Source organism: Crocodylus siamensis, chromosome 11, assembly GCF_052110815.1.
Source record: "Crocodylus siamensis isolate JL-2025a chromosome 11, ASM5211081v1, whole genome shotgun sequence".
NCBI classification, from domain to species: domain Eukaryota; kingdom Metazoa; phylum Chordata; order Crocodylia; family Crocodylidae; genus Crocodylus; species Crocodylus siamensis.
Window position 1 is genome coordinate 23,954,363 of NC_143405.1, and position 24,146 is coordinate 23,978,508.

A 24,146-nucleotide genomic window follows, 5' to 3' on the forward strand; every position below is an offset into this window, starting at 1 on the left:
CTGTTAAAGAGACATTATGGGAGAGAAGTGGTTGCACCTGGTTAAGCCCACAGAGGCCCTGGGCAATAGGGGGGTGGTCAGGTATGTGGGGGATCTGACCACTGGTCATTGAGGGTATGGTCAAAGCCACCTGCCAGCAGTTATATATACTAACTGCACTGTGTGCTAATGTGGGATGTCTGTTGCATCCTAGTGCACCATCTCTCCAAGAGGGAAAGTGGGACTAGAAATAAGAAGCTGCCTGTGCTAAATCATGGCTCTTGAATGCAACATTTGCAGTGATGCAGGTGACACAGCAATTTAAGTGCACAGTGGGATGCTACAGTACAGCTTATCTTAGTAAGGGCAGAAGTATATGTAGGGAATACCTTAACCCTATGGAGTCAGTAAAACTGTCACACATGGCAGGTCTCCACTTCTATCTATATAGTATATATTATTGTTTGGCAACAGGGTAAATTGAGTGGCACTAATTATACTGAAACGTTCTTTATTGCTGACGAACACACTGTAATTGTTATGTAGATACTCTGTATAGACAAGTAACCTCAGGGCTCCACTGTGGTATGAGAGTGAATCACTTAGCTGCTAAATAACTATGGAACTGAGAGAGGATGGAGTTATAGGTACAGTAGGAATATAAGATATTGGTAATAGTTAAACACTAATTTCTGTGTGCAGCAGTTAAATGCCGCCTAACTGCAATCTGTTTCTTGGCTGCAAAGAGATGAGCACTTTTAGTGCTTAGGGGTAGAGAGAAGGAGACACAGTATCCTTGGATGTGATCCCTAGGAGATATTCTGTAGGCCGATGGGTTTCAACTTGTGTTCTGCAGACCACTGGGGGTCCACGGAGTATGTCTAAGGGGTGCACGAAAGATGACTAAGATGACTATGATCAATCAAAAGTATGCAAATACCCACACTTACACTTCAAAGGGGTCCATATGTCTATTTGAAATTTCCAAAGGGATCTGCACCTCCATTTTAAATTTTTTTAGGGGTCCACAAATGAAAAAAAGGATTGAAAACCATTTCTGTAGACTGTATATCCTGGTACTGTAGCATCCCACTGTACACTCAAGTTGTTGTGTCACCTGTATCATTGCAAATGTTGTATCCTAGAGCCATGGTTTAGCACAGGCATCTTCTCATCTTTATCCCCACCTTCCCTCTTGCTTGGAGAGCCTAGAAAAGGTCTTGTCCCTAGTCCAGGCAGCTCAGGCCTCATAAGGAGGATTCCAGTTGCCAACACCTGCTCTAATCAAGCTCATGAGTACCATGAGAGCTGCAGGGCCAAGGAAATTGCAATAGAAGTTTTTGGGGTTGGTTAAAGCTTGGTGGTCACATGGTAGCCTTTCAGTGAAACCTGATCATTAGTCCAGGCCCTTAGTCCTGGCCCTCTCAGCCCTTTGAAGCTGGCCTGTACAAAGGTCCTGGACATGTACAAAAACAAGAACAAAACCTACCATCCTGCCCTTTACCAGTGGTTGAAAGTAATGATCTTTGACTTGCCTGTCTAACATGTCCCAGTGGTAGGGGTGCAGCTGAAGTTTGCAAGACTTGCTTAAAGCACCTGAAGGCTATACTGTCACCACTGCCAGCTGCTGTGTGCAGGGACATAATTGCAGGATCCTGTAATATGCTATTTTTAAAGAGGCTTTCCAAAAGTTCCTGAGCCCATTTGCACAGCACCTGATAGACCTGATAAACTGCCCCAAAATAGCCAATTCACAGCTTCACAAAGAAGAAAGTCTGAAAAGTACTTCAAATGGTCACCTGATTCAGGCCTCTGCTCAGGGCAGGATTACCTGAAACTAAACCAGTGGGGACCAACCGTTTTTAGCAGGTGTGCCACAACTGAGCCCTGGACTCTCCTTAAGTACCACTCCAGTCCCTTTCCTCTTCCATATCAGCTGCTCTGCTTTCTGCCTCCTGTCCTGTACTTCCTTCCAAATCTGCTGCTGTGTTTTTGGTTTTATGCCCTATCCGTCACTGTGCTGCCTGCCCCCTTTGCAGTCTGGCAAGTGCCACACACAGAGGCTGCCCATGCCACTTGTGGCACCCACGCTCTTAAAAATTTCCAGTGATGGAGATTCCGTATGTCAAGCCATGGTGTAATAGTCAATGCCGTGGATACCTCCTAGGAGTTTGGCAGCTTCAATAGTATCTCCGCAGGGCCATTGCAAGAACACTGGCATTTAAAAATCTCAGGCCTAGTGTTCAGAATTGCTGAGCGTCCACTGTTTCTATGGAGATCAGTGAGGGCCAGGATTTCTCAGCCCCTTGGCAAAACAGGTGCCTAGGCCTGTGGGGCAGAGGCAGGAGCCCTGCTGGTGCAGTAGGAGTCATAGGAAGAAGCTTGGCATGGGACAGGGAAGTTGCTACTAAGCTCCCTGGTGTTACCGTGCAGTCAGAAAACCAGCTGATGGGTTTCCATCAGATTATAATAGCTACTGCCATTCTCCCCAGCCTCCAGCACCCAGGAGTTAAATCAACAATTGCTTCCTTAAAGAACAGGAGCTGGAAGCAGGTTGGGCCTCTAACAAAATGCCACGATGTCTGGGTGGGAGCAAGCCTGCTCTTTATGCTGCTTATTTATTTATTTCTTATAATGGGAAAGAGAAAAAAATCACCAGCCCCTTGGAGGCACTGCCCTCTGCCTTGCACAGCTCCCGCAGCCCCATTTACCATTTTTGTCACCTTTCCCTTCCCCCTGCTCCCGACATCTCCCTGCCTTTGATCGATTGCAAATGACAAAACACACCTGCGAGAAATAAATTACATCCTTCCCTTGCCATTTCCCCTGCTCCAGCTTTGACGGACTGTTTTGTTTGTGTGAGATGTTCATTGTAGTGAAAGGAGGGCGAGGGCTCTAAGGGGAGAGAGGCTGGACTTGGCTGTGGTGGAGATGTGGTGCTTTATAGGGGTGCATAGAAGTAGATTGGCAGGTCACTGGGAAATGCTTTGGCTTCCTAAGGGCATAGCATGTGTCATTTCATAGGCTGCATGTGGCTTCTGACAGTCTTCCAGTCAATGGGACTAGCCCAGAGTAAGGCTCTATTCAATGTGAGTAGGAGTTGTACAGTCTGGCCCTTGGGGGTGGGGGGAGGAGGGGTACATTTTATGCATCCTACCAGATGAGACACAGGATGGTTTGGAACAGCACAGATTTGTTACCTGCTGTGAGTCAGAGATTGTCTCCTGTTCCCTATTCCCTTCCACATGCTTCTAGGGAGGACTCCAGAATATGAATGCCACAAAACATTTAGTTCAGGTTCTTCTCTTCCTTCCACCAAAGGAAGTGCACCAGGCTTCTCAGCAGGAGAGCAAGTGTTTTGGGCTGGACCCTTGGACACAGCACCATGTCAGGATGGCTGACCTTCCATTAGGGATGTGAACTTCCTCTTTGAAGGAGACAGAAGCTGGAAAGTTCTCACCTTCCAGCAGCATAGCTCCAGTTTAACAGGGATGTCCCTTTCCTCTCTCTCTTTTCCTGGTTTGTGCCATGGTCCTTGCCTGGAATCACTATGAGATGCAGAGAGCAAGAGATCCATCTAGCTAAGCATGAAAATCCAGCCCCCAAGTTCACTGAACAGTTCCCCTGAAGAAAATGGGTGGCCAATCTACCCTGCAGGACAGCTGTTGGGGTTAAAGTCCTGTTCCAACATCCCTTGAAATCAGTGGAAAGGCTCCAGTTGACTGTGGGTCAGCAGCCTGGCTTGTTAACATGGTCCCACTGACTTGATCCTTGTCACCTGCCAATTTGTATAACATAAGGTTCCGCTTGTTTGCTCTGTTAAACTCACTAAGGCTTTTCACGCAGCCAGTGGCCTGGCTCAAAGAAGCTGCTGTTCCAGTCGAGAACAGTGCAGGCTCGGTGTTTCTAAACCCTGAGTGTTTCTAAACTCTCTCTCAGTGTTTCTAAACCTGTGGGTCATGACCCAAAAGTGGGTCACAAGAATATTTGAAAGGGACATGAGCCAGTCCTAGAAAAAATTTGGGAAACCATGGGTTTCCCTTTCAAAGCTAGCAGCATTCCAGCCTGCAAGGAGCTGCTTGGAGCAATTAGAGGCAGCAGGTGCACGTGCATCTGAGCGTGCACACACATGGCCGGCATGTAGCCAGGCAGGGTCGTGGGAGCAGCCCCAGCAGCTGGATGCAGGTAAATGCATGGGGAGTGGGGGTTGGAGGTCCAGGGCTTGGGGATTGTTCAGGGGTGGGGGAAGAGAGGGGAGCAGGTGCCTGCTGGCACTGGGGGAAGGTTGAGAACCTCTGCCCTAGCTGAAATCACCCAAACATGGTACCTTCGAGCAGAAGGCTACTACAAAAGGAGCATATGCAAGAATTCAGGGGGAGTAGGAAGATTAGAAACCCCTCACAGCCTGCCACTGGAGTAGGACCAGTCCCCACACTGCAGTGTTTATGGGTTACACTCAGCAGAGAAGAGGAGAGGAGAGCACTGTGGAAGACCCAACCCCATCACAGGCTGAGGCTTTTTTCCAACTATGGTATGTCACACAGCAAGAAGCCTTGTTGTTCAGATTCAGCTGGGAAGCTCTTAAGCTCAAGGCAGACAGCAAAGCAGAGGCATAACAAAGGTTATAAGGAAGCTGTTGAGAGTTGTAGCAGTTTTTGAGGTTGTGAAGCTATCAGTGACTGGCATACCCCAGCAGCCAAAAATGTTGACATTCCCATCCTCCAGCAGGTGACGGAGAAGTGCCACCCAGCCTCTCCTACCAGTCACCACTGGAGGCATTGAGCTAACTAATGAGCCAGACATTAGGGGTGCTTTGTGTCCGGGCGGTGCTCAAGCTGATGCTGGGCTCCTAGAGGACAAAGGGCTTTCCTTAGTAGTGGGAAAGGCAAAGCTGCTTTGGGATATCTAGAAGAGCAGGACTGGATTGCATGCACTGCACAAGGTTATCAACCTCATAACCCAACATGGGTACAAGGCTTGGGTTCATGAAAACTGGTCCTCTTTGGCAGGTTGACAGCTTCCACCTCCACAAGGGCCTATGGTGCTGGATGGGCCCAAGTGACAAATCACTGAAAGGCTTGATCCATCATACTCTGTGGAAAGTCTTCCTCTCTGCTATACTCAAGAGTTACTGGACTGAGTCCTTGGGGCATGATTCTGCACAGTGCTGAGTACCTGAGCCTGATCCAGGAAAGCTTCCTCCATCACAGATGCTTATAAGTCCCACATCACTGCTCTTTAATATTTTTATTCTCACAACACCCATGTCTGGGGGGAGGCAGTGCTTTTATCCCTATAGTATTTGTGGGGAATTGAGGCCCAGGGAGGCTGAATGACTTGCCAAGTTTATGTACTGAGTCAGTGGTGGAAGAGGAAGTTATACAGGGGGGCTCTTAAGGGTTCAGTTGGTGCCCCTGGCCCTGGCCCACCAGCACACAAGTATCCCCAACAACTCAAAGGTTCATGCTCCTTGCATGCCCAGCCCCCAGTGGTGCTTGTTGGAGGAGACAGTGAGCAATTTGGGTGAATCCCTGACTCATTCTGGGAGGTGAAAGAGCTCTACCAGAGGGTCCAAGGAGCCCTGTCAGACCCCCACTTCCATAATGAAGGAGTGTAGTCTGCCTTCCCAGCATGGTCCTACACTCTGAACCCTGTGGAGAGCTTGAAGCTATGTAGAGGGGAAGTACAGAGATGTGTACTATCATCACATGTGGTTCTGGAGCCCCAGGGGAAGAGTATGAAACCCTCTTACATGATGAGGAGTCCCCAAACACCTGGCTTTCCTTGGATACTGTCTGTCCACCTGGCTCCCTGGTACCATGACACAAGGAACCCCAGGACAACACAAAAGGCAAGATAGCTGGTGATTGGCAGTCAGGTCTGAGCAACTGCATGGCCAGCCATACTACAAGCCCAGCCTGAGTCACTGTGTCCTCTCTGGGCCTACTCTGCCGTGGAGGTGATATAGGGCTCCACCATGCCACTTCCACACTGCATGGAGGGCTCTGTGGAATGTGGAAGTCTCACTATACATTTCCACTATGTGGAAGCTCATAGTGGAAATGTATAGTGACACCCCCACTATGCACATCCCATCTGTGAGATCCCACCCTGTACATTCCAGATCCCAGAAACAAGACAATGTAGTGCCTTCAAGTGATCCTGAGTGTATACCCAGAGCCAGCCCCAGGGGCTCTACCTTTGGTATGCATATTGGTACCACTTTAAAGCAATCACATTGCCTGTTTCCTGGCATTTGGGGCACTTTGTGTGAAGAAAAGTGGGCAAGGCATGTTTCACCATTGCACTCCAGGTACAGTGCAGAGGTGTTGGAGACACCACTCAGTCTGTATCCTCATTGCAGTGAGCAGGTTCCCAGCACCAGACTCAACCCATATGCCGGCCAGTCCCCAGCAGACAAGCAGGATGGCAGGCAACACCCAGGCAAGCACCCATATTAGCTCTGGGAGTTTCCCATAGGTCCCTGTATAGTTTAGAGCTCTATTTTGGAGCCTGGCTGCTTCTGTCCTTCAAGTCCTTGGCCCCACTCCTGTCTGCCTGCTGTGTCTATGTTTTGTCCTCATGCCCTAGGCTGTTCCAGTCCTTTGGGTGCCAGGAGCAGTCTGCAGCACAGGAGCTACAAGCAAAGCCAGCTCCTTGCCCAGAGTGGCACTGGCAGGGGGTGCTGGGAACTGCTATCAAACTACATCACATCACCCTCCTGAGTGGCTTCATGAATAAACACAGCCAGTCTCAGGAGAGATGGGAGGGAAAGCAAGTCCCAGGCGTGGGGGAAGGATCATGGGGCTGGCCTGGGAAGAAGGTCCAGTTTTGAGAGCCACGCAGTTTGTATGTTGCCTCAAGTAAAACCCCTGGCACTTGGCCTTGGACCCCACAGTGCAGGACCGCTAGCCTTGGGCCATGCCACTCTCTGATGCTCATCCATGGGCCCCAGCATTGAGCCCTGCCTCTCTTGCAGTGCTCAGCCCTGGTCCCTGGCCTGCCTGTCTCCTCTTCTTGTCCCTGAGCCATAACCTCCATTCCAGGGCTTTGCCCATTCCTGATGCTCAGCTGCAACCCTGAAGTGGCATCTCCCTGTGCCAGCAGGAGTTCCAGTGCTGGGATTTGGTGCATGCCTTGGTCTGAACTGAAAGGTCCTTAGTGAGGGGGCAGTGGGTACTGTCTGTGGGCAGAGATGAATAATGGCAGGGGAGGCACTGAGAGCTGGCCAGAGCCCTGCCCATACTGCCTGTCAGCCCCTCTGCTACTGCAGCAGCCCCTGTGAGTCCTCATTGCTCCCTGGGAAGGTTACATTTCCTCCTTTACACCAGGAAGTGGGAGGGAGAAGTGTCCAGACAACTGCTCTCATTAGGGAGCGGGGGAGCTTGGCCTAGCCCTTGGGGTATAGCATAGAGCAGGTATTTCTCCTTCCCTTTTTGGTAGGGGCTTAGGAGGAAAAGGTTTGGGATTCAAAACAAATGATCCCAGCAAACTGGTTGGCCACGAGCGTAACTGATGGGCCCCAGCCCCATTTGAATGCTTAGGTGTCTAGACAGATGCCACAGAGCCACTCAGCCCAGGCTCAGTGTCTCTGTGCAAGATTAGCAACAGCTGCTGGGGAGAAAGTTACTGACCCCAACTCCTTCCCCCCTCCACACAGCCTGCTCCTGGGTCAGGCAGCCATCTCTCCCTGGACAGCATTCCTGATTGATTTCTGTAGTATTTGGAGTGTGTGAAGGACTTAACAGACAAGTAGGAAACTGGCCAAACAACATGTGGATGAAGGTGAACAAAATGACTGAGTGGTGAGGCAGGGCCGGCATCCCGTCAGCATCACACCGTTGGCTTCCTTGCATTAGTCAGGGAGGATCCGAGGGGAAGACAAGCATGTACTGACCTGAGAGAAGAGACTGGCTCAAGGAGGGGATGGGAGCAGCAAGAGGTGTCAGAGGACTGGTGCATTAGACTGTGAGGGAAACAAGCTCAGAGGCAGTAATCTGCTTTTCACTGCCTGTGGCCAGAGCTGTGGGTGTGCAGCGCTACAGGAACTTAGGAACTGTGGTGATAGGATCAGCAAGGTCATCCAGGGTCTATGAGTCCAGCCCCTCTTGTCACAGGCATACATCATAAGCTCCCTTTCATACATGGATCCACATCTGTCTCAGAAGTAGTTAGGTTGTTTGTGTCCACCGTTCCCCCTGAATGGCTGTTCCTGCACCTCACTGCTGTCACAATTAGGATTCTTCTTCTGATTTCCACCCTAGGGTCATTTGTGGCCAGTTTACCATAGAATCTTAGAAAAGTAGGGCGGGAAAGGACCTCCGTAGGTCATCTAATCCAACCTCCTGCCTGAGGCAAGATCTTCCCTATCCAAACTGTTATACGTATACAAATTCATTGTTTAACTTCTTAGCAAACCTACAGTCAACCCTGACACCACACAAGACAACACCCTAACCCACCACAAGTAAAGCAGGGGGACCACAAAGGCTAATGCCCTGCTGCTGTAAAAGTTGTTAATATAAGCTCAAGAGTTCACAGGATGCCTGTTTATTCATGGGCTAGCATTTTCCTTTATCTTAAATAGCGCTTCTCCCCTAAGTGTCCTCCCCTCCCCCTCCAGTGTATTTACAGACAGCCCTCAGATCCCACCTCAGCCTTCCTTTTGCAAAACTAAACTTATTTAATAAACTCTTGTAGGCGCAGGCTCTCCAGTCCCCTTATCTTCCTAGTAGCTTTTTCTGTACCTGTTCCAATCTGGGTTCATCTTTCTGGAACATGGGTTACCAGTGCTATATACAGTACCTAGAGGAGGCAACCCCAGCTCCCTGCACAATAGCATTAGCATGCTCTGTACTGGAAGTACCTCACCTGATACATCCTATCATTATAAATGCCTTTTTTGTGGTCATAAGGGTGGCTCATAGTCATTATGTGATCAGGCAGTTCTCCCGGGTAATTTGCCCTCTGCATTGTTAGGTCAAGATGTTTCCAATTGTTTGCCCAAGATCAGATGCCTCCAAACTCAGAAGCTACTTTTGCAAATACGTTCTTCCATGTTTTTTAATGCATTGTCCTTGTGAGTGGCTCCTGAGGCTTCCTGAGGCAAGAGCACTTGGTAGAACTAGAGGGCAGGGCTAGATGTGCCAACCCACCACGCCAAAGGGGCAGAGGGGGTACAAGCTTGGTAAACTTGCAGATTGCACATTCTGCATGACATGTTCTTTCTGGTTTAGGGAAAGAGATTGGCTGTTTGAGCCAGTCTGACCAGCATACGCATCCTCAGTGATGAGGTCATGTAGTGACATTGTAAATTCATCACATCTGCCGTTGCTTGGATCAACACTATGCTTTGCTCACATACTGAGAGGCATCCTGACCCTTTTTCCACCACTCTAATGAGAGGAGGTGCCTGCTGAGAGGAAGGAGCTGCATGTGCTCTTTGTCCCACATGCCCACTGTCTGGCAAGGAACATGTCTGTGCTAATTAACGAGTCTAGCCTGGCTACTTTTGCTGGATCACTGCCTCCGTAATGGACATTCTGCACTTCCAGCAAACTAAGCCATAAGCAGGAGTGAACCCTGCTCCCATCACCTTCCCACCTCCTGGTCCCCTGAAGGCAAGCAAGCCCTCCCCATACTGAAGCACAGCGCAAGACATTTATTTAAGTGGGCCTGTGACCTTGTGATCAGACACTGAAATGTCCTGCAGAAATCATATCAAGAGATGGGCAGTGTAATCAGAGCTCGCTGGGCAAATGCACTCTGCTCTTGGTAGTTGTGGTATAAATGTCTCCTGGATCTACTGAAGTCAGTGGAATAAAGTTTACACTACAGTCACCAAGAGCTAAATTTAACTGAGAGCGCGGGGATTCCTTCATCCTCCCCACATATCCATGCCCCTTCTCAGGGAGTACTTCCTACCTTGCTCCACTTCTGCCTGTCCTCCCCCATTCAAGATTTGTGACAATGAATTGGGAATCATCCCATTCCCAGGAGAAATAGAGGGTATGGAACAGGCAGGAAATGCTTTCGCAAGGACTTGAGCACAAGTTTGCAGCCTTTTCTGGCCTGTGTGAGCAGCTGGTAGGAAAAAGCTAAGAACTGTTAGAGACAGTGTCTGGTCAAAGATCATAGGCCTGACCCTGGTCCATTCTCTGATTTGGCTGGTAGCAAGGGCAGGGGAAACTGTTCAAAAGGTGCAGCCAGGAATTACCCTGAAGATAGAGGCACATCTACCCCCACAATGCATAAAGTGCTGCAACAGCTGGGTCACCCTGTGCTCTAGGGGACCTGGTCTGGTAGACCTGGTCTGAGGGGGCCTGTTTTGCCTCCATAGAGTCTGCTTCAGCTTATGCCAGAGGCCACCTTCACCCGTTTGCCCACACACATCCTTAGGTTGCAGAGTGCCGCTCCTGCCACCTGGGGATCTGACCCGACCTATTGGTGATGCTCATTTTCCATTTAATTACTGTATGATCCCTGGTAGGCAGGAAAGAACAGCTACCCCCATTCTCCTGGTGGGGAGATGAGATGCTTCACACAGGGGGTCTGGGGCCTTGATCTTAGGCTTGGTAAACGCTAGATTAACCCCCCTAACCATCACCTTCTCTGAAGCCTCTCATTTAACAGCTCTTCTGATTAAATCTGAGAGACCACTCAGAGTCTGGGATTTATACATCCCCACACACAGGTGCTTTCTCATTTGCAATATGCCTTTTTGGTGCTCATTAGGGACCTGGTAGCTGGGTAACTAAGCTTCATTGAGATTTATCTTCATTTTCACTTGTGGGTCCTCATTCATTAATCCAATGCCATAGCAAAGACTAGGTGTTATCTAGCACCTTTTAGCCACAGATCTTTAAGTGTTTTACAAAATAATTTGGTATCATTCCCAATATATCAATACTTTAGTATCCATGTCTGGGCTGTAAATACTTCAAGGGCTGTGTTCATTTTTAAGGAAGCTGTTTTTTCCTGACCATTTTTAAAAATAGAAAAGAAAATCTAATTATCTTCATTTGTAAGCCTTCAGGGTTTTTTTAATAAACCTAAATTTTGGACCTAAATGTTCTATGTTTTAGCACCCCATTAAATGAGACTGCTGTGGGCTGAAGGCACTGTGATAAGCAAGACATGATTCCAGGCTCTTTGGAAATTTTCTAGGAGAGTGATTATAGTATTTGATTTATTGTCCCTTTATTCTCCTGTTCATTTTCCATCACATGTATCATAGCAGAGGAAAAAGAATCATATTTCTCTCTGGAGGGACAATGGAACTTTTGCAGGGAGCTGTGCTGGCAATGCAGCAGGGCTGACTGCTGCATCAGTTCACTTGCAAAAACAGTAGCCAACATTTTCAAACCCAGTTGCCTCGAGTCAGGTTCATAAATCCATATTTAGTCTCCTAAATGGAAGTGACCTGGTTTTTAAAAGTGCTGAGCAACTGCAGCTGTTGTTGAAATCATTAAGAGCTGCTGTGCTCAGTGTCCCTGAAAATCTGGCTATTTAGGACTCTAAATATGGATTTAGGAGCCTGACTTGAAGCACCTGGATGTGCCAATGGTGTCTATTGTGTTCATCTCTTGGTTACAGGTCCTAGGCCCAGGTGCCTGGAAGTCACACTAGCTGAAGGTTGCTTAATGTCCTGCATTCAGTGAAACTGTGGTCTCACTTCAGCTCTCACATCTGATTTTAAGCCCAGGGAAGTCAATATAAAGACATCAGGTGGGGGAATCTTTGGGCAGACACCCTCACAAATGAGCATCCATACTACACACAGATGCACCCATTATGATGAACACTAATTGTCCCCTCTCCATGCTGGCAATCTTAGCAGAGAAGACAAGGTGCTAGTGAGCTTTAGAGACAGAGCTGCCAAGAGGGGATGCTCCAGGACTGGCATTGTCTAGCTGAACTTTCCAGAGATCTTCTAGCCATTCCCCTGGGATTTCCAAGGAAAATTGAGAGAGTCCCTTCCTACCCTGCTGTATCTACTGCAGTTATTCTTAGGCCATTCGTGCAGGGCACCGTAGTGCTGTTTGACCAGGCTCCTACTCTAGTCTTGAATAAGGGAGTTCTGCAACATCTCCCCCTCCCTTCACACTCACGCTCTGATGTTCTGCTGTATCCCCTGTCCAAGGAACAAAGTGCAAATCCCAGCAAACTCTACAGTAATATTCCCTGAGTCCCAGAGGAGGAGACGGTTCCTGTTTATATCTACAGTAGACTTTATTTTCTCTCTTCTCTCTCCCTCTCTTGCCCACGTGTCTTTTATTTATTTATTTATTTGGTGCAAACCCTTCAGCAGGATTTATGTAATTACAGACAGTCTATTGGCACTTAAGCTGATATGGATCCATCACAGCCACTTCAGGTACCGCAGTAGGCGAAATAATTTTTAGCACAACAAGTATAGTGAGCTGATAAGTGCCCCATGGAGAAGTCCCGTAAGTTATGAGTGCTGAGTGGTGTCAGGAGTTTTGATTTATAACCCACTAGGAGCTTGTCTGAGGGAAGGCAAGGCTGTCGTTATACGCCTGTCTCCTCTGTTGAGCCAGCTGCCTGCTAGTTGGGCATTGTTGTGTTTCTGCAGCAGCTCCCGCTACACTCGCACTTTGTGACCTCTGCCTTTTCTGTTTCTCTTGCTCCCTAGTTTAATGAGAAGGCAAAGCCTGTGTCTTGTTTCAAGCACCTGGTCCAGGCCAACATCCGCAATAAGAAGGTCTTTAAGGAGGACGTGCAGGTGATGACGGCGAAGGGGACAACTGACTACAAGGCTGGCTTTGAGTATGCCTTTGACCAGCTGCAAAATGTAAGCCTGGAACTAAGACCCAGGGGGTTCAAAGGAAGGCCTTGAGATGGGGCCTCTGGAGGGGTGGGAGGTTAGGAATCAGACTTGGGGGCACTAGGACCCTGAACCAGGGGATCCAAAGGCAGACAATGACCTGGGGGCATCTGGGAGGGAGTACTGGGACCCAAACCTAGAGAGTGCAAAGGAACAGCTGTGCGCAGACAAAGTCCCTGGCAGTTACATGACTAAGACTCTGGTAAGATGCTGCTCCACTCATTTCAAAGAGAAGAATGGCATTCTCCTTTCAGCAGTAGCTCTGCCAACCCTTCCATGGTGAGTTTGGGGTGGGAGCTCTAAGACCCTGACCTGAGGCTCCCAGGTGATACTGGGACTCTACCAGGTGGCTCTGAAACTTCATCTTTCCAACAATTCAGGGGTTTCGAACATTGAGGAGAGAGGCTTGGGGTTTGATCAGCCCTTCTGCCATCAGGTCTCCTTCTCCACATGGGGAATTCAGCCTAGCTGAGATCATCCTTGAATCTCCCTGTAGCAGGTGAACATACTCAGGCCTCCTGTCCCCCATTTTCCAACTTGTATAAAGATAATTTGATCATCATTGGTGCCCCTCAGGGTGATGTTGGATGGTCACCTCCATCAATCAGTCATTGTCTGGGCTGCTAGTCCTTTGTTTAAATGCATGTGGAATTGGATTCCAGGTCCTGTGCTTTCACTAGAAGCCTCTCCTGTGGCCTGAATCAGACCCAACTGGCACTAATATTATACTCTTTATACCATAAAGGGTCTGGGGGCACAGGTGGTGTTCTCGTCAATGCTCCCAGTCTCGGGCTATGGGCTGAGGAGGGAGAGGAGGATCCACGTAGTCAACCAAAGACTGCGGTGCTGGTGTCATCAGGAAGGCTTTGGCTTCCATGACTACAGCCTGCTCTTTGGTGAGAGAGGCAGCAAGCTGCTGGGAAGAGATGGCCTCCACCTCTCTCCCCTGGGAAGGAGGCTCTTCTCAGCCAGAGTGGCTAACCTGCTCCACCGGGCTTTAAACTAAGCCTGTTGGGGGATGGGGGACTACCGCCACTGCTGGCCCGCTGAGCAACCCTTGCAAAGCCAGCAGGCCAAGGCACTTAAGGGGGACCACTCTTGCCCCAGCCCTGGTACAATCTGTGGGCAAGGCAAGAGCCCCCAAGGAGACACTTGCCTGCCTGTACACAAATGCCAGGAGCTTGGGGAATGAGCAGGAGGAGCTCGTCCTCCTGCTTAATGCAAATAATTATGATGTCATAGGGATAACGGAGACCTGGTGGGACTCCACCCATGACTGGACCTCGGGTATAGATGGCTATACCCTGTACAGGAGGGATCACGTAGATAAAAGGGGTAGGGGTGTAGCTCTCTATGTTAAGGAAATCTACACGTCCCTGCAAGCTGATATTGGCGACCAGTGTGGACAACTGGAGACCCTCTGGGTTAAAATCCGTGGGGAACATGGCACAGGGGACACAACGGTAGGAGTCTACTACAGACCTCCCACCCAAAGTCCTGAGCTTAACCAGGAGTTCTCCCGGGAACTGGCTGAGGCCGCATGCTTCAGGACCATGGTCGTCATAGGTGACTTCGACTATCTGGACATCTTGTGGGAGGATCGCTCAGCAAAATCCAAGTGATCGCAAAGCTTCCTCTCATGTGTGCATGACCTCTGCCTGACTCAAGAAGTCTATGGGCCAACAAGAGGCAAAGTGCTGCTTGACCTGGTACTGGCTACTGGAAGTGACCTAATCGGCAACCTAGCGATTGGTGGGAAGCTGGGTGACAGTGACCACGAGCTGATCACCTTCACCATCCGCCGTAAAGCTGGCAAGTCAGTCAGCAACACAGAAGTCCTTGACTTCAGAAAAGCCGACTTTGACAAGCTCAAGAGGCTTGTCGGTCAGGCCCTCAGCGACCATGACCCCAGGGAGATGGGAGTTCAAGAACAGTGGTTGCTTCTCAAGGGAGCGATCCTGAATGCACAAGCTAAGTCTATTCCATCTCGGAGGAAAGGCAGCAAGAGGACACAGCAGCCCCCCTGGCTCTGCAGGGACCTAGCAGACCTCCTGAGGATAAAAAGAAAGGCCTACAAAGGATGGAGGATGGGATTCACCTCCAAGGAGGATTATTCTGCACTGGTCCGGTCCTGTAGGGAGCAAACCAGGAAAGCCAAGGCTGCAACTGAACTCCAACTAGCTGCGAGCATCAAGGACAATAAAAAGTCCTTTTTCAAATATGTGGGGACCCGGAGGAAAAGCAAGGGCAACGTTGGACCCCTGCTAAACCAGATGGGGCAACTGACAACTGATGCCCAGGAAAAAGCCAACCTATTAAATGGGTACTTTGTGTCGGTCTTTCATCAGTCCCATGGGACGCCCATGCCTGCTACGGGACAGGGAGGTCCGGGTGGGGGAGATCCCCTGCCCTCCATTAATGCTGACCTCATGAAGGAACATCTTGAGAAGCTGGATACCTTCAAGTCAGCCGGCCCTGACAATCTACACCGCAGGGTACTCAAGGAGCTGGCAAGCGTCATTGCCCAGCCCCTGGCACGGATCTTTGAAAACTCCTGGCGCTCTGGTCTAGTGCCCGAAGACTGGAAGAAGGCCAATGTGGTGCCAATCTTCAAGAAAGGGAGGAAAGTGGATCTGGCTAACTATAGGCCCATCAGCCTGACTTCTATCCCAGAGAAGATCTTAGAAAAGTTTATTAAAGAGGCCATCCTTAATGGACTGGCCGAGGCCAACATCCTAAGGGATAGCCAGCACAGGTTTGTTGCAGGTAGGTCTTGCTTGACCAATCTCATTTCCTTCTATGACCAGGTGACCTATCACCTGGACAAGGGAGAAGAGATTGATGTCATATATCTTGACTTCAAAAAAGCCTTCGATCTGGTATCCCATGATCACCTCTTGGTGAAACTGGCCAATTGTGGCCTTGGGTCCACCACGATCCACTGGCTGGGAAATTGGCTCCGTGGTCAGACTCAGAGGGTAGTAATTACTGGAAGTCACTCATCATGGTGTCCTGTGACCAGTGGGGTTCCCCAAGGCTCTGTCCTTGGACCCATATTGTTCAACATCTTCATTAATGATGTGGACATTGGAGTCAGGAGCGGACACCAAACTTTGGGGCAAAGCATCCATGCCAGAATACAGGTGGGTGATCCAGGCTGAACTGGACAGGCCCAGCAAATGGGCGGACAAGAGCCTGATGGTGTTTAACACTGAAAAATGCAAGGCTCTCCACCTTGGGGAAAAAAAACCTGCAGCATCTTTGTAGGCTCGGCAGTGGTACACTGGCTAGCACTACGGAAGAAAGAGACTTGGGGGTCATCATTGACCACAAGATGAAATGAGCCTGCAATACGATGCTGCGGGTAGTAAAGCGACAGAACTCTGGCTTGCATCCATAGATCCTTCTCAAGCACATTCCAGGATGTCCTTCTCCCCCTGTACTCGGCCTTGGTGAGGCTGCAGCTGGAGCTTTGCATCCAGTTTTGGGCTGCACAATTCAAAAAGGATGTGGAGAAGCTTGAGAGAGTCCAGAGAAGAGCCACACATATGATCAGAGGTCAAGAAAGCAGACCTTACGATGACAGGCTGAGAGCCATGGGGCTCTTTAGCCTAGAAAAGCGCAGGCGCAGGGTGATCTGATGGCCACCTATAAGTTTATCAGAGGTGCTCACCAGGATCTGGGGGAACGTTTGTTCACCAGAGCGCCCCAAGGGATGATGAGGCCGAATGGTCATAAACTACTACAAGACAGTTTCAGGCTGGACTTAAGGAAGAATTTCTTTACTGTCCGAGCCCCCAAGGTCTGGACCAGCCTGCCATCGGAGGTGGTTCAGGCACCTACAGTGAACACCTTCAAGAGCAAATTGGATGCTTATCTTGCTGGGATCCTATAACCCCAGCTGACTTCCTGCCCTTTGGGCAGGGGATTGGATTTGATGATCTTCCAAGGTCCCTTCCAGCCCTGATGTCTATGAAAGTAACTATCTCCTTGGCCCTGTCTTCTACATCATCACAGAACCATGCCACAGAACTGCTCCACTCATTTAAAAAAGGAAAATGGCATTCTCCTTTCAGCAGTAGCTCTGCCAGCCCTTCCAGGGTGGGTGCGTCTACACAAAATGTTAAATGTGCAGTAGACTAATTCTACTGTGCATTAGTGTGTCACGGCAGTTAGAAGTAATCTACTGAACATTAGCTTCCTTAAAAAGGTGTGCGCTAGCAGTACTGTGCAGTAGCACCAGTTACTGAGCACTGAGTTAGTACCTGTTCTTACAGGTACTAAACTTAATGCTCAGTAACTATGGCACATCAATGCATGTGTAAATGTGCCCACTGAGCCATTCCTGTAGAACCTCCTTCCAAAATCTCTTCACTTCTGGACCTGAGCCAGAGCCTCAGATCCAAGCAGCCATCATGCAATGAAAAGATTGTGTCCCTGCTGGAAACTTTGCTCTGTAATCTTTGTACCAGAGTCAATTAGCTGTGGCTAGACGTTCCTTGGTCCTGAGTTCTACAGCCCCCAAGTCCATCATATAAAAGTCCAGAACAGTTAGCCTTTCTGTCACTTATCTGAGAAAAAGACAGTGGGCCCTGGGATTTAGAATCATGTCCCACAGTCTTGTGCCAGGATGTCGGACTCATAGAAAACCTGTTTCTAATCTGCATGTGTATGAGCTTGCAGATTTCCTCTGAATTGGAGAGAATTGCAAAAATCTTCAGTCCGGGTCACACCTCAGCAATGAAGCAATGTGGGTGTAAGAGTGGCCTATAATTCTCAACTGCTCCGTCTGCTGGGAAAGGTTAGGAGCAGAATATCCAGGAGCTCCCCACTACCAGTACACCTGCCTCACACCCTGCAGTTCCACCTGCTGGCACTGAGTCTGGAGCAGCTGAGACCACCCTAAAGCCAACACTCCTGCCCTGCTTCCCCCACCCTGCTGGGAGAGGCTTGGGCTGGAGATACTGGGAGCACCTAATTGGCATCACTCTTTTCCATTCGCTGCAGTGGCTCCATAAGATGGTCTTCAGTGACAGATTTCCAGAGATGCCCCTTCCTAGGGCTCTTGCCCAGGATCACAAGCAACTGCCAAGCACTGAATGAGACCAGCAACAGCTGGCAGTGCCCAACCCAGCTGTCCTGGGTGTGGGGGCCTGCCTGTATAGCTGCTGCAGCCTTCCCTGGATAAATGACGTGCCTCAGTTACTGAGATTTAAATTTTCACAGGTGCTGCTGCTGCCTCTTACATTTCATTAAAAGTTAGCAGGGCCACTCTGAAAGGGCTCGGCTCAGATGGGCCGCCATGACGTCGGGAAAAATAAAGATGAATAGCCCTATTAATAGCTGAGCAGTAATAGCCAAAACATAATTTCCGTCCAGACAGGCACCCCCCTCCCCCTTCTCCCTGCTCACCTGCACCACTTTCACCCCTGGAGAAACGGGCGCAGAAAACAGATTTGTCACAGCCAGCATCACAGCCTGGGGTGAGTCCAGTGGAGGTGCAAAATAATCTGTCTCTGGTTTGTACATACACATACGCACACATGGCCTGACACACCCACCTCCTTCACACACACACACAAAATCATACACACTGCTGTATATTCACAGTACCTTACCCTGCCTCTGACATAGACATGCACTCACAAGTACACTGCTGCACATACACCCTGCCTCTCTGGTGTAGCCTTGCACTTACACATACAAACGTTCACACTCCTGTTTGTGTGTGGAACATTGTGTTGAATAGTGCGTCTACAGAAATTCAAAACAACACTGCTCCTCCATTCACCCTCCCACTCCTCTCTAGGAGACTGGGGGACAGTCCTGAACTATGATTTGGGTAGATTTGGGGTATGTGACACTGTCATCATCTGAGCATCCAAAAATCAGGTACATGGGGCAGGAATCTTGATGGCTGCCAAGATGTTTCAAGCTACTGCAGCCCCAGTTTCTTCCAGAAGTGGGGCATTGCAGATTCCTTCTCCCACTGCATACCTTTCCTCTCTTCATGGTCTGCCTTGTTCCCTTCTACATTAGACCAGACAGCTGCTTCTTTTGCGCTATCTAGTTGTCATGTGAGAGGTCATGGAGAAAGCATAGAAGAAAATGGCTCGTTCCTCTCAATCCTAGTGCTGACTTCTGCCCTGATAAGGGTGCATTTGGGAGTACCAGGTTGAAGGAAAATCCAGCCTTGTCCTTGAAGTGCTGGGTTGGAACATGCTCAGTTGCTCTGGGGAGGTGGTGTGGATGGTTTGGAAAAGCAAATCTTGTTTTTGTGTAGGGGATTGGATTAAACAGCACCTCCAGCCCTATGACCTATATGCAGTCTGGTCACCACTAGAAACTAGGAAGGAATGGAGCATTCTCAGTGAGGATAGAAACTTAAAAAAATTTGACTGCTGAAATGGAAGAAGCATCTACTGAGCATGTGTAGTGTGTGGTTTTTCAAAGGCTAAATTTGGGCTGAGTTTCATGGGGATGGTAAAAGGCACATCCCTAAAACAAAGGTCCCTACTCCACTAAATCCTTGATGCAAAGCATGGGAGCAGCAGAGGAAAGGTTGCCAACATTTTTTAACACAGACAAAACAGTGTATTTCCCCTTAACCTTGTTCTCAGACACTTCTGAGACAAAGAGCTAAAGCTTCAAAACATTATATGCAGCTGAAAGCCAAGTCTTTTAATGGAAATTGTCAGCAGAACTGCAAAGTAGGCAGTGGTACCAGCCCCTCCTGTAATAGACATATCATATGAATAGCCCTTTCTGGCAAAGGCCCAGGCCTGCTTTGACCCAGGAATATGCTGGAGAATGTTCTCTGACCATGTGATTGGTTCTAGCAAGCCTGACAGCTCCAAAGCCTGACTTCATTGTCTCCCTCTTGGTTGCAGTCCAACATCACCCGAGCCAACTGCAACAAGATGATCATGATGTTCACAGATGGTGGAGAAGACCGAGTCCAAGATGTGTTTGAGAAGTACAACTGGCCCAATAAAACGGTGAGTGTTGTGGGCTGAGCCCCTCGCACTGGAATGGTGACAGCCTCAGTGCTACTTCGGAGGCTGAGGAGTGATGCATCACTATCCCATTGTAACGCTGCGACATGTGGTGAGGTGGCTTGCTTCCTAAACCACAATGGACCATACAGGTTTTACCACACCTGGGATTCTGCGGCCATTACATTGCTCTGGGTTTGTTTACTGGGCTCTTGTCCAAGCCTTTCCTGGCAGGAGGCAATGCAAGGAATGGTGTGGGATTGCTGATGCCTGCAAAACTCCAGCTACTTCATTTGTCAGCAGATGCAATTTAGAGACCAGAGTAGTAGCACAGACAGTGGGGAGCTCCTGGCTACCCTTGTCCCAATCTCTCCCAGTCTTTAGGGAGTGGGACAGAAGCATTGCCTGTGAGGAAGCTCTCAGCTGCTCCAGTCCCAGATGCTACCAGTAGGAGGCGCTGAAGTTCACAGCTGTAGCAAGGCAGGGCTGCGGCTGCCTCCACAGCAGCCTTGTTTTTGCTGAGATTACATAACTTCCCTTTATGGTGCTGCATGTAAAGGCAGATATTAAATATCCAGTTTAATTTTAATCTGCAGTTACCAGGCAAAAGTAAGTCATTTCTGTCTCCCTCTGTGTCCCAAGAGGTTTATTCTGAGCATCTGACAGTGGGCCTGATTTCTGACCTATTTAACATTTACACACACTCTGACTTTCATTCTTTGCAAATCTACAATGAAGGTTTGGGTAAGATAATGTCTCATGTTGATAAGGCAAAAGCATACCCTTGGGTAGAGAAAAGCTTCCTGCCTGTGTGTGCATCACATTAACACAGCTGGGGGCAGGGAAATCTCTCCCTGGCTTTTAAGAGCAGACACTGCAGCACAGTGACAGCCCCCTCCTTCTCTCCGCATGCACCTTTGCAAGCCTCATTCCTCATTGGGGAGCACTGAAGCAATCAAACTTCTGTTCTATCCTATGGGACATGATGGAAAATGGATTATTTTTTGTAAGGTGAGAGCTGAGGTGTGCAGCTAACCGTCTACCACATTTTGCTGTGCCACTCACCCAGCACAGACATGCTCTGTGGTGAAGAGCCAGGTAACTTCCAATTAGGCCTCTCCTGTAGTAATTAGTGTTGGGCTAGAACCTAACTTACTACCCCTCGGAGGTGGGAGTGAGCTAGCACACCACAGCACACTTGTGAGATTAAAGATCAAGCAAAGCTTTATTAGCTACACATACACAGTTAAAAAACAACAATGCTATGTGCGTTAAATCTCATCATGCTGCAGCAATCTTGGGTGGGTTTACCTAGGGTCCTGTATCAGCTGGCTGTGCTAGGGGCAAGGATCCTGGGTCACTGTGTCTCAGTGCTGATTTAATGTTTCTTGGGACCCAGTCCAGCAGAGAGGGAAAGACAGCTGCTGTTTCGTTGCTAGTGTGACATCACCGTTGCTAGGTAGTTGCTACTCTACTTTATCTTTCTAGGCAGTTTTACCTTTCTAAGCAAAATTTACAGTTTCTTTTACACTTGGGGCCAACCTTAGACAGTACCAACCTGTTTTGCTCTTTATTTCCAAGGTTGGTTTCTTGTTTTGCCTTTACTGGGTCTTTTTGCTTTGACTTGTTGCTCTGCTAGACTCCAAGGCTAAGTGAACTGCGCATCAGCTAACTGAGCCGATCTGGGGTTATTCTCATTCACCCAAGAGGATTCTGGGAGTCTTGCCACTCTTGTCAAGTAGCTACAACAAGCCTGTATTTCCCTCTTTACAATTAGTACTGTACCACAAGGGTGCACTCCAAGCACTTAGTGCTCCAAGTTTTTCCTGAATAGACATCCTGTGTAGCCCAGTTGATTTCAGTGGGATGAAGACCAGACATGATGCTGCATGTGCTCATTGCTGCATCACACTTAGAAGGGAAACACAGACTAAAGGGCTTCAGAGTGCTGATCTAGTAGAGACCAGAACAGCCACCTCCCTGCTGGGCCCCCCTGGGCCACGGGTTAGCGAGGATTTAGTTAGGGAGCTTCTGGAGGGGTTGGACGTATTCAAGTCAGCTGGCCTGGATGATCTCCACCCTAGAGCTCTAAAGGAACTGGCCGAAGTCATTGCAAGTCCCCTGGCACGGCTTTACGAGCACTCGTGGTGCTCTGGTGAGATACCGGAGGACTGGAAGAGGGCCAGCGTGGTCCCCATCTTCAAAAAAGGCAGGAAGGAGGACCTGAAAAACTATAGGGCGGTTAGTCTCACCTCGATCCTAGGCAAGCTGTTTGAGAAAATTATGCTGGCACACATCCAGGAGGGGCCAGCAGGAGACTGCATGCTCAGGGGCAGCCAACATGGGTTCATCAGTGGCAGGTCCTGTCAGACCAACCTGGTGGCCTTTTACGATCAGATCACCAGATCATTAGACACAGGGGTAGCAGTGGATATAATCTTCCTGGACTTCCGGAAGGCCTTCGACACTGTCTCTCACCCTGTTCTCATTAAGAAACTGGAGGGCTGTGGTGTAGACACCCATACAGTCAAATGGGTTGCCAACTGACTGGTGGGCTGCACCCAGAGGGTGGTAGTGGATGGGTCCTTCTCAACTGGGAAGGACGTGGGCAGTGGGGTCCCCCAGGGCCCGGTCCTCGGGCCCGCACTGTTCAACATCTTCATCAGTGATTTGGATGGGGGGTAAAAAGCACCCTGTTCAAATTTGCTGATGACACTAAGATGTGGGGGGACGTGGGCACACTGGAAGGAAGCAACAGGCTACAGTCAGACCTAGACAGGTTACAAGGGTGGGCGGACGAGAATAGGATGGGTTTCAACACAGACAAGTGCAAGGTGATGCACCTGGGGAGGAACAACCGGCACCATACCTATAGGTTAGGGAACTCCCCTCTTGTCAGCACGGAGGCGGAACGGGATCTGGGGGTCATCATTGACTCCAAGATGAACATGGGCCGGCAGTGTGGGGATGCAGTTAGGAAGGCCAACCGCACCTTGGCATGTATCCACAGATGCATCTCAAGCAGGTCCAAGGAGGTGATCCTCTCCCTCTGTGCGGCACTGGTCAGGCCGCAGCTGGAGTATTGCGTCCAATTCTGGGCACCACACTTCAAGAGGGATGTGGACAGCATGGAGAGAGTCCAGAGGAGGGCCACTCGTATGATCAGGGGACAACAGGGCAGGCCCTATGAGGACAGGGTGCGGGACCTGAACCTGTTCAGCCTCCAAAAGAGAAGGCTGAGGGGGGATCTTGTGGCCTGTTATAAACTAGTCAGGGGGGATCAGCAGGCATCGGGGAAGTCACTGTTTCCCCGAGTACCGCCAGGAGTGACCAGGAATAATGGTCACAAGCTGGCAGAGGGTCGGTTTAGGTTAGATATCAGGAGGCGCTACTTCACTGTCAGGCCGGCTAGGGTCTGGAACCAGCTTCCAAGAGAAGTGGTGCAGGCTCCTACCCTGGGGGTGTTTAAGAGGAGGTTAGATGAACATCTTGCTGGGGTCATTTGACCCCAGTATTCTTTCCTGCCATGGCAGGGGGTCGGACTAGATGATCTGCTCAGGTCCCTTCCGACCCTACAAACTATGAAACTATGAAACTATAGTAGGTGAGAGCTGTAATAATCTGAGCTGGTCCCTACCAGTGATCCTCACTGAGGTAGCCATGACTTTGGCAGCCTTCTGGTCATTGGTGACCAGAATCCACTCTCATGGTGGCCTGTGCCAAGTGAGTTCTCAGTTCTCTGCCTGCTGTCCAGGGGAAGAAGAGCTGCAGCACAAAGGCCACTCAGCAGTTGTGTGGTGCTCTCTGAAGAGAAGCCATGAGGCCAATGTCCTGCCTGCACTGAGGTGCTCTGTGAACTCCAGCCACCATTGCTGGTACTTGGGGATAGAGTATGGCCCTCTGATATTAATTGCAGTGTACTCCATCTGACCTGGGGGTTATCCTGACATGGAATCAACCTGTGGTGTAGACAAGACCTTGACTTTATCCCTCCCAAGATGCCTTGGAAGGGAAGCTTGCACTGACCCTGTCTGCACTGTCCCTGGTGCTGGCATACACAATCTCAATACCCAAGAGTGTTCTGCCAAACTCAGAGCAGCTTCAGCCAAGCTCTGAGGTCAGGGGAGCCCTGGAGCCTGTTGGCAGACACAGCCTTTCTGAGATCTTCAAAGGAAGGGTGCTCAGGGGCAAGCTGAGTAGGGAGTGCTTGGGCAGAATCTTGGAGTTAGAGCACTGTTTCCCAACATTTTCCAGCCTAAGGCACACTTACATTAATAAAAAATTTTCTGCAGCATGCCTTTTAAAGCATTCCCCATCCTTATACT

The 24,146-nt window shown here is 49.5% G+C and overlaps 1 protein-coding gene across 1 annotated transcript in view; it reads left to right on the forward strand.

Annotated features, from left to right (window-relative positions):
• CACNA2D2 (calcium voltage-gated channel auxiliary subunit alpha2delta 2) overlaps positions 1-24,146 on the forward strand; it is a 719,777-nt gene that overhangs the window by 595,177 nt on the left and 100,454 nt on the right. Inside the window, exons 11-12 of the mRNA XM_090021767.1 lie at positions 12,635-12,793; positions 19,717-19,824. Coding sequence (XP_089877893.1) covers positions 12,635-12,793; positions 19,717-19,824 — 267 coding nt within the window. The remainder of the gene's footprint in view (positions 1-12,634; positions 12,794-19,716; positions 19,825-24,146) is intronic.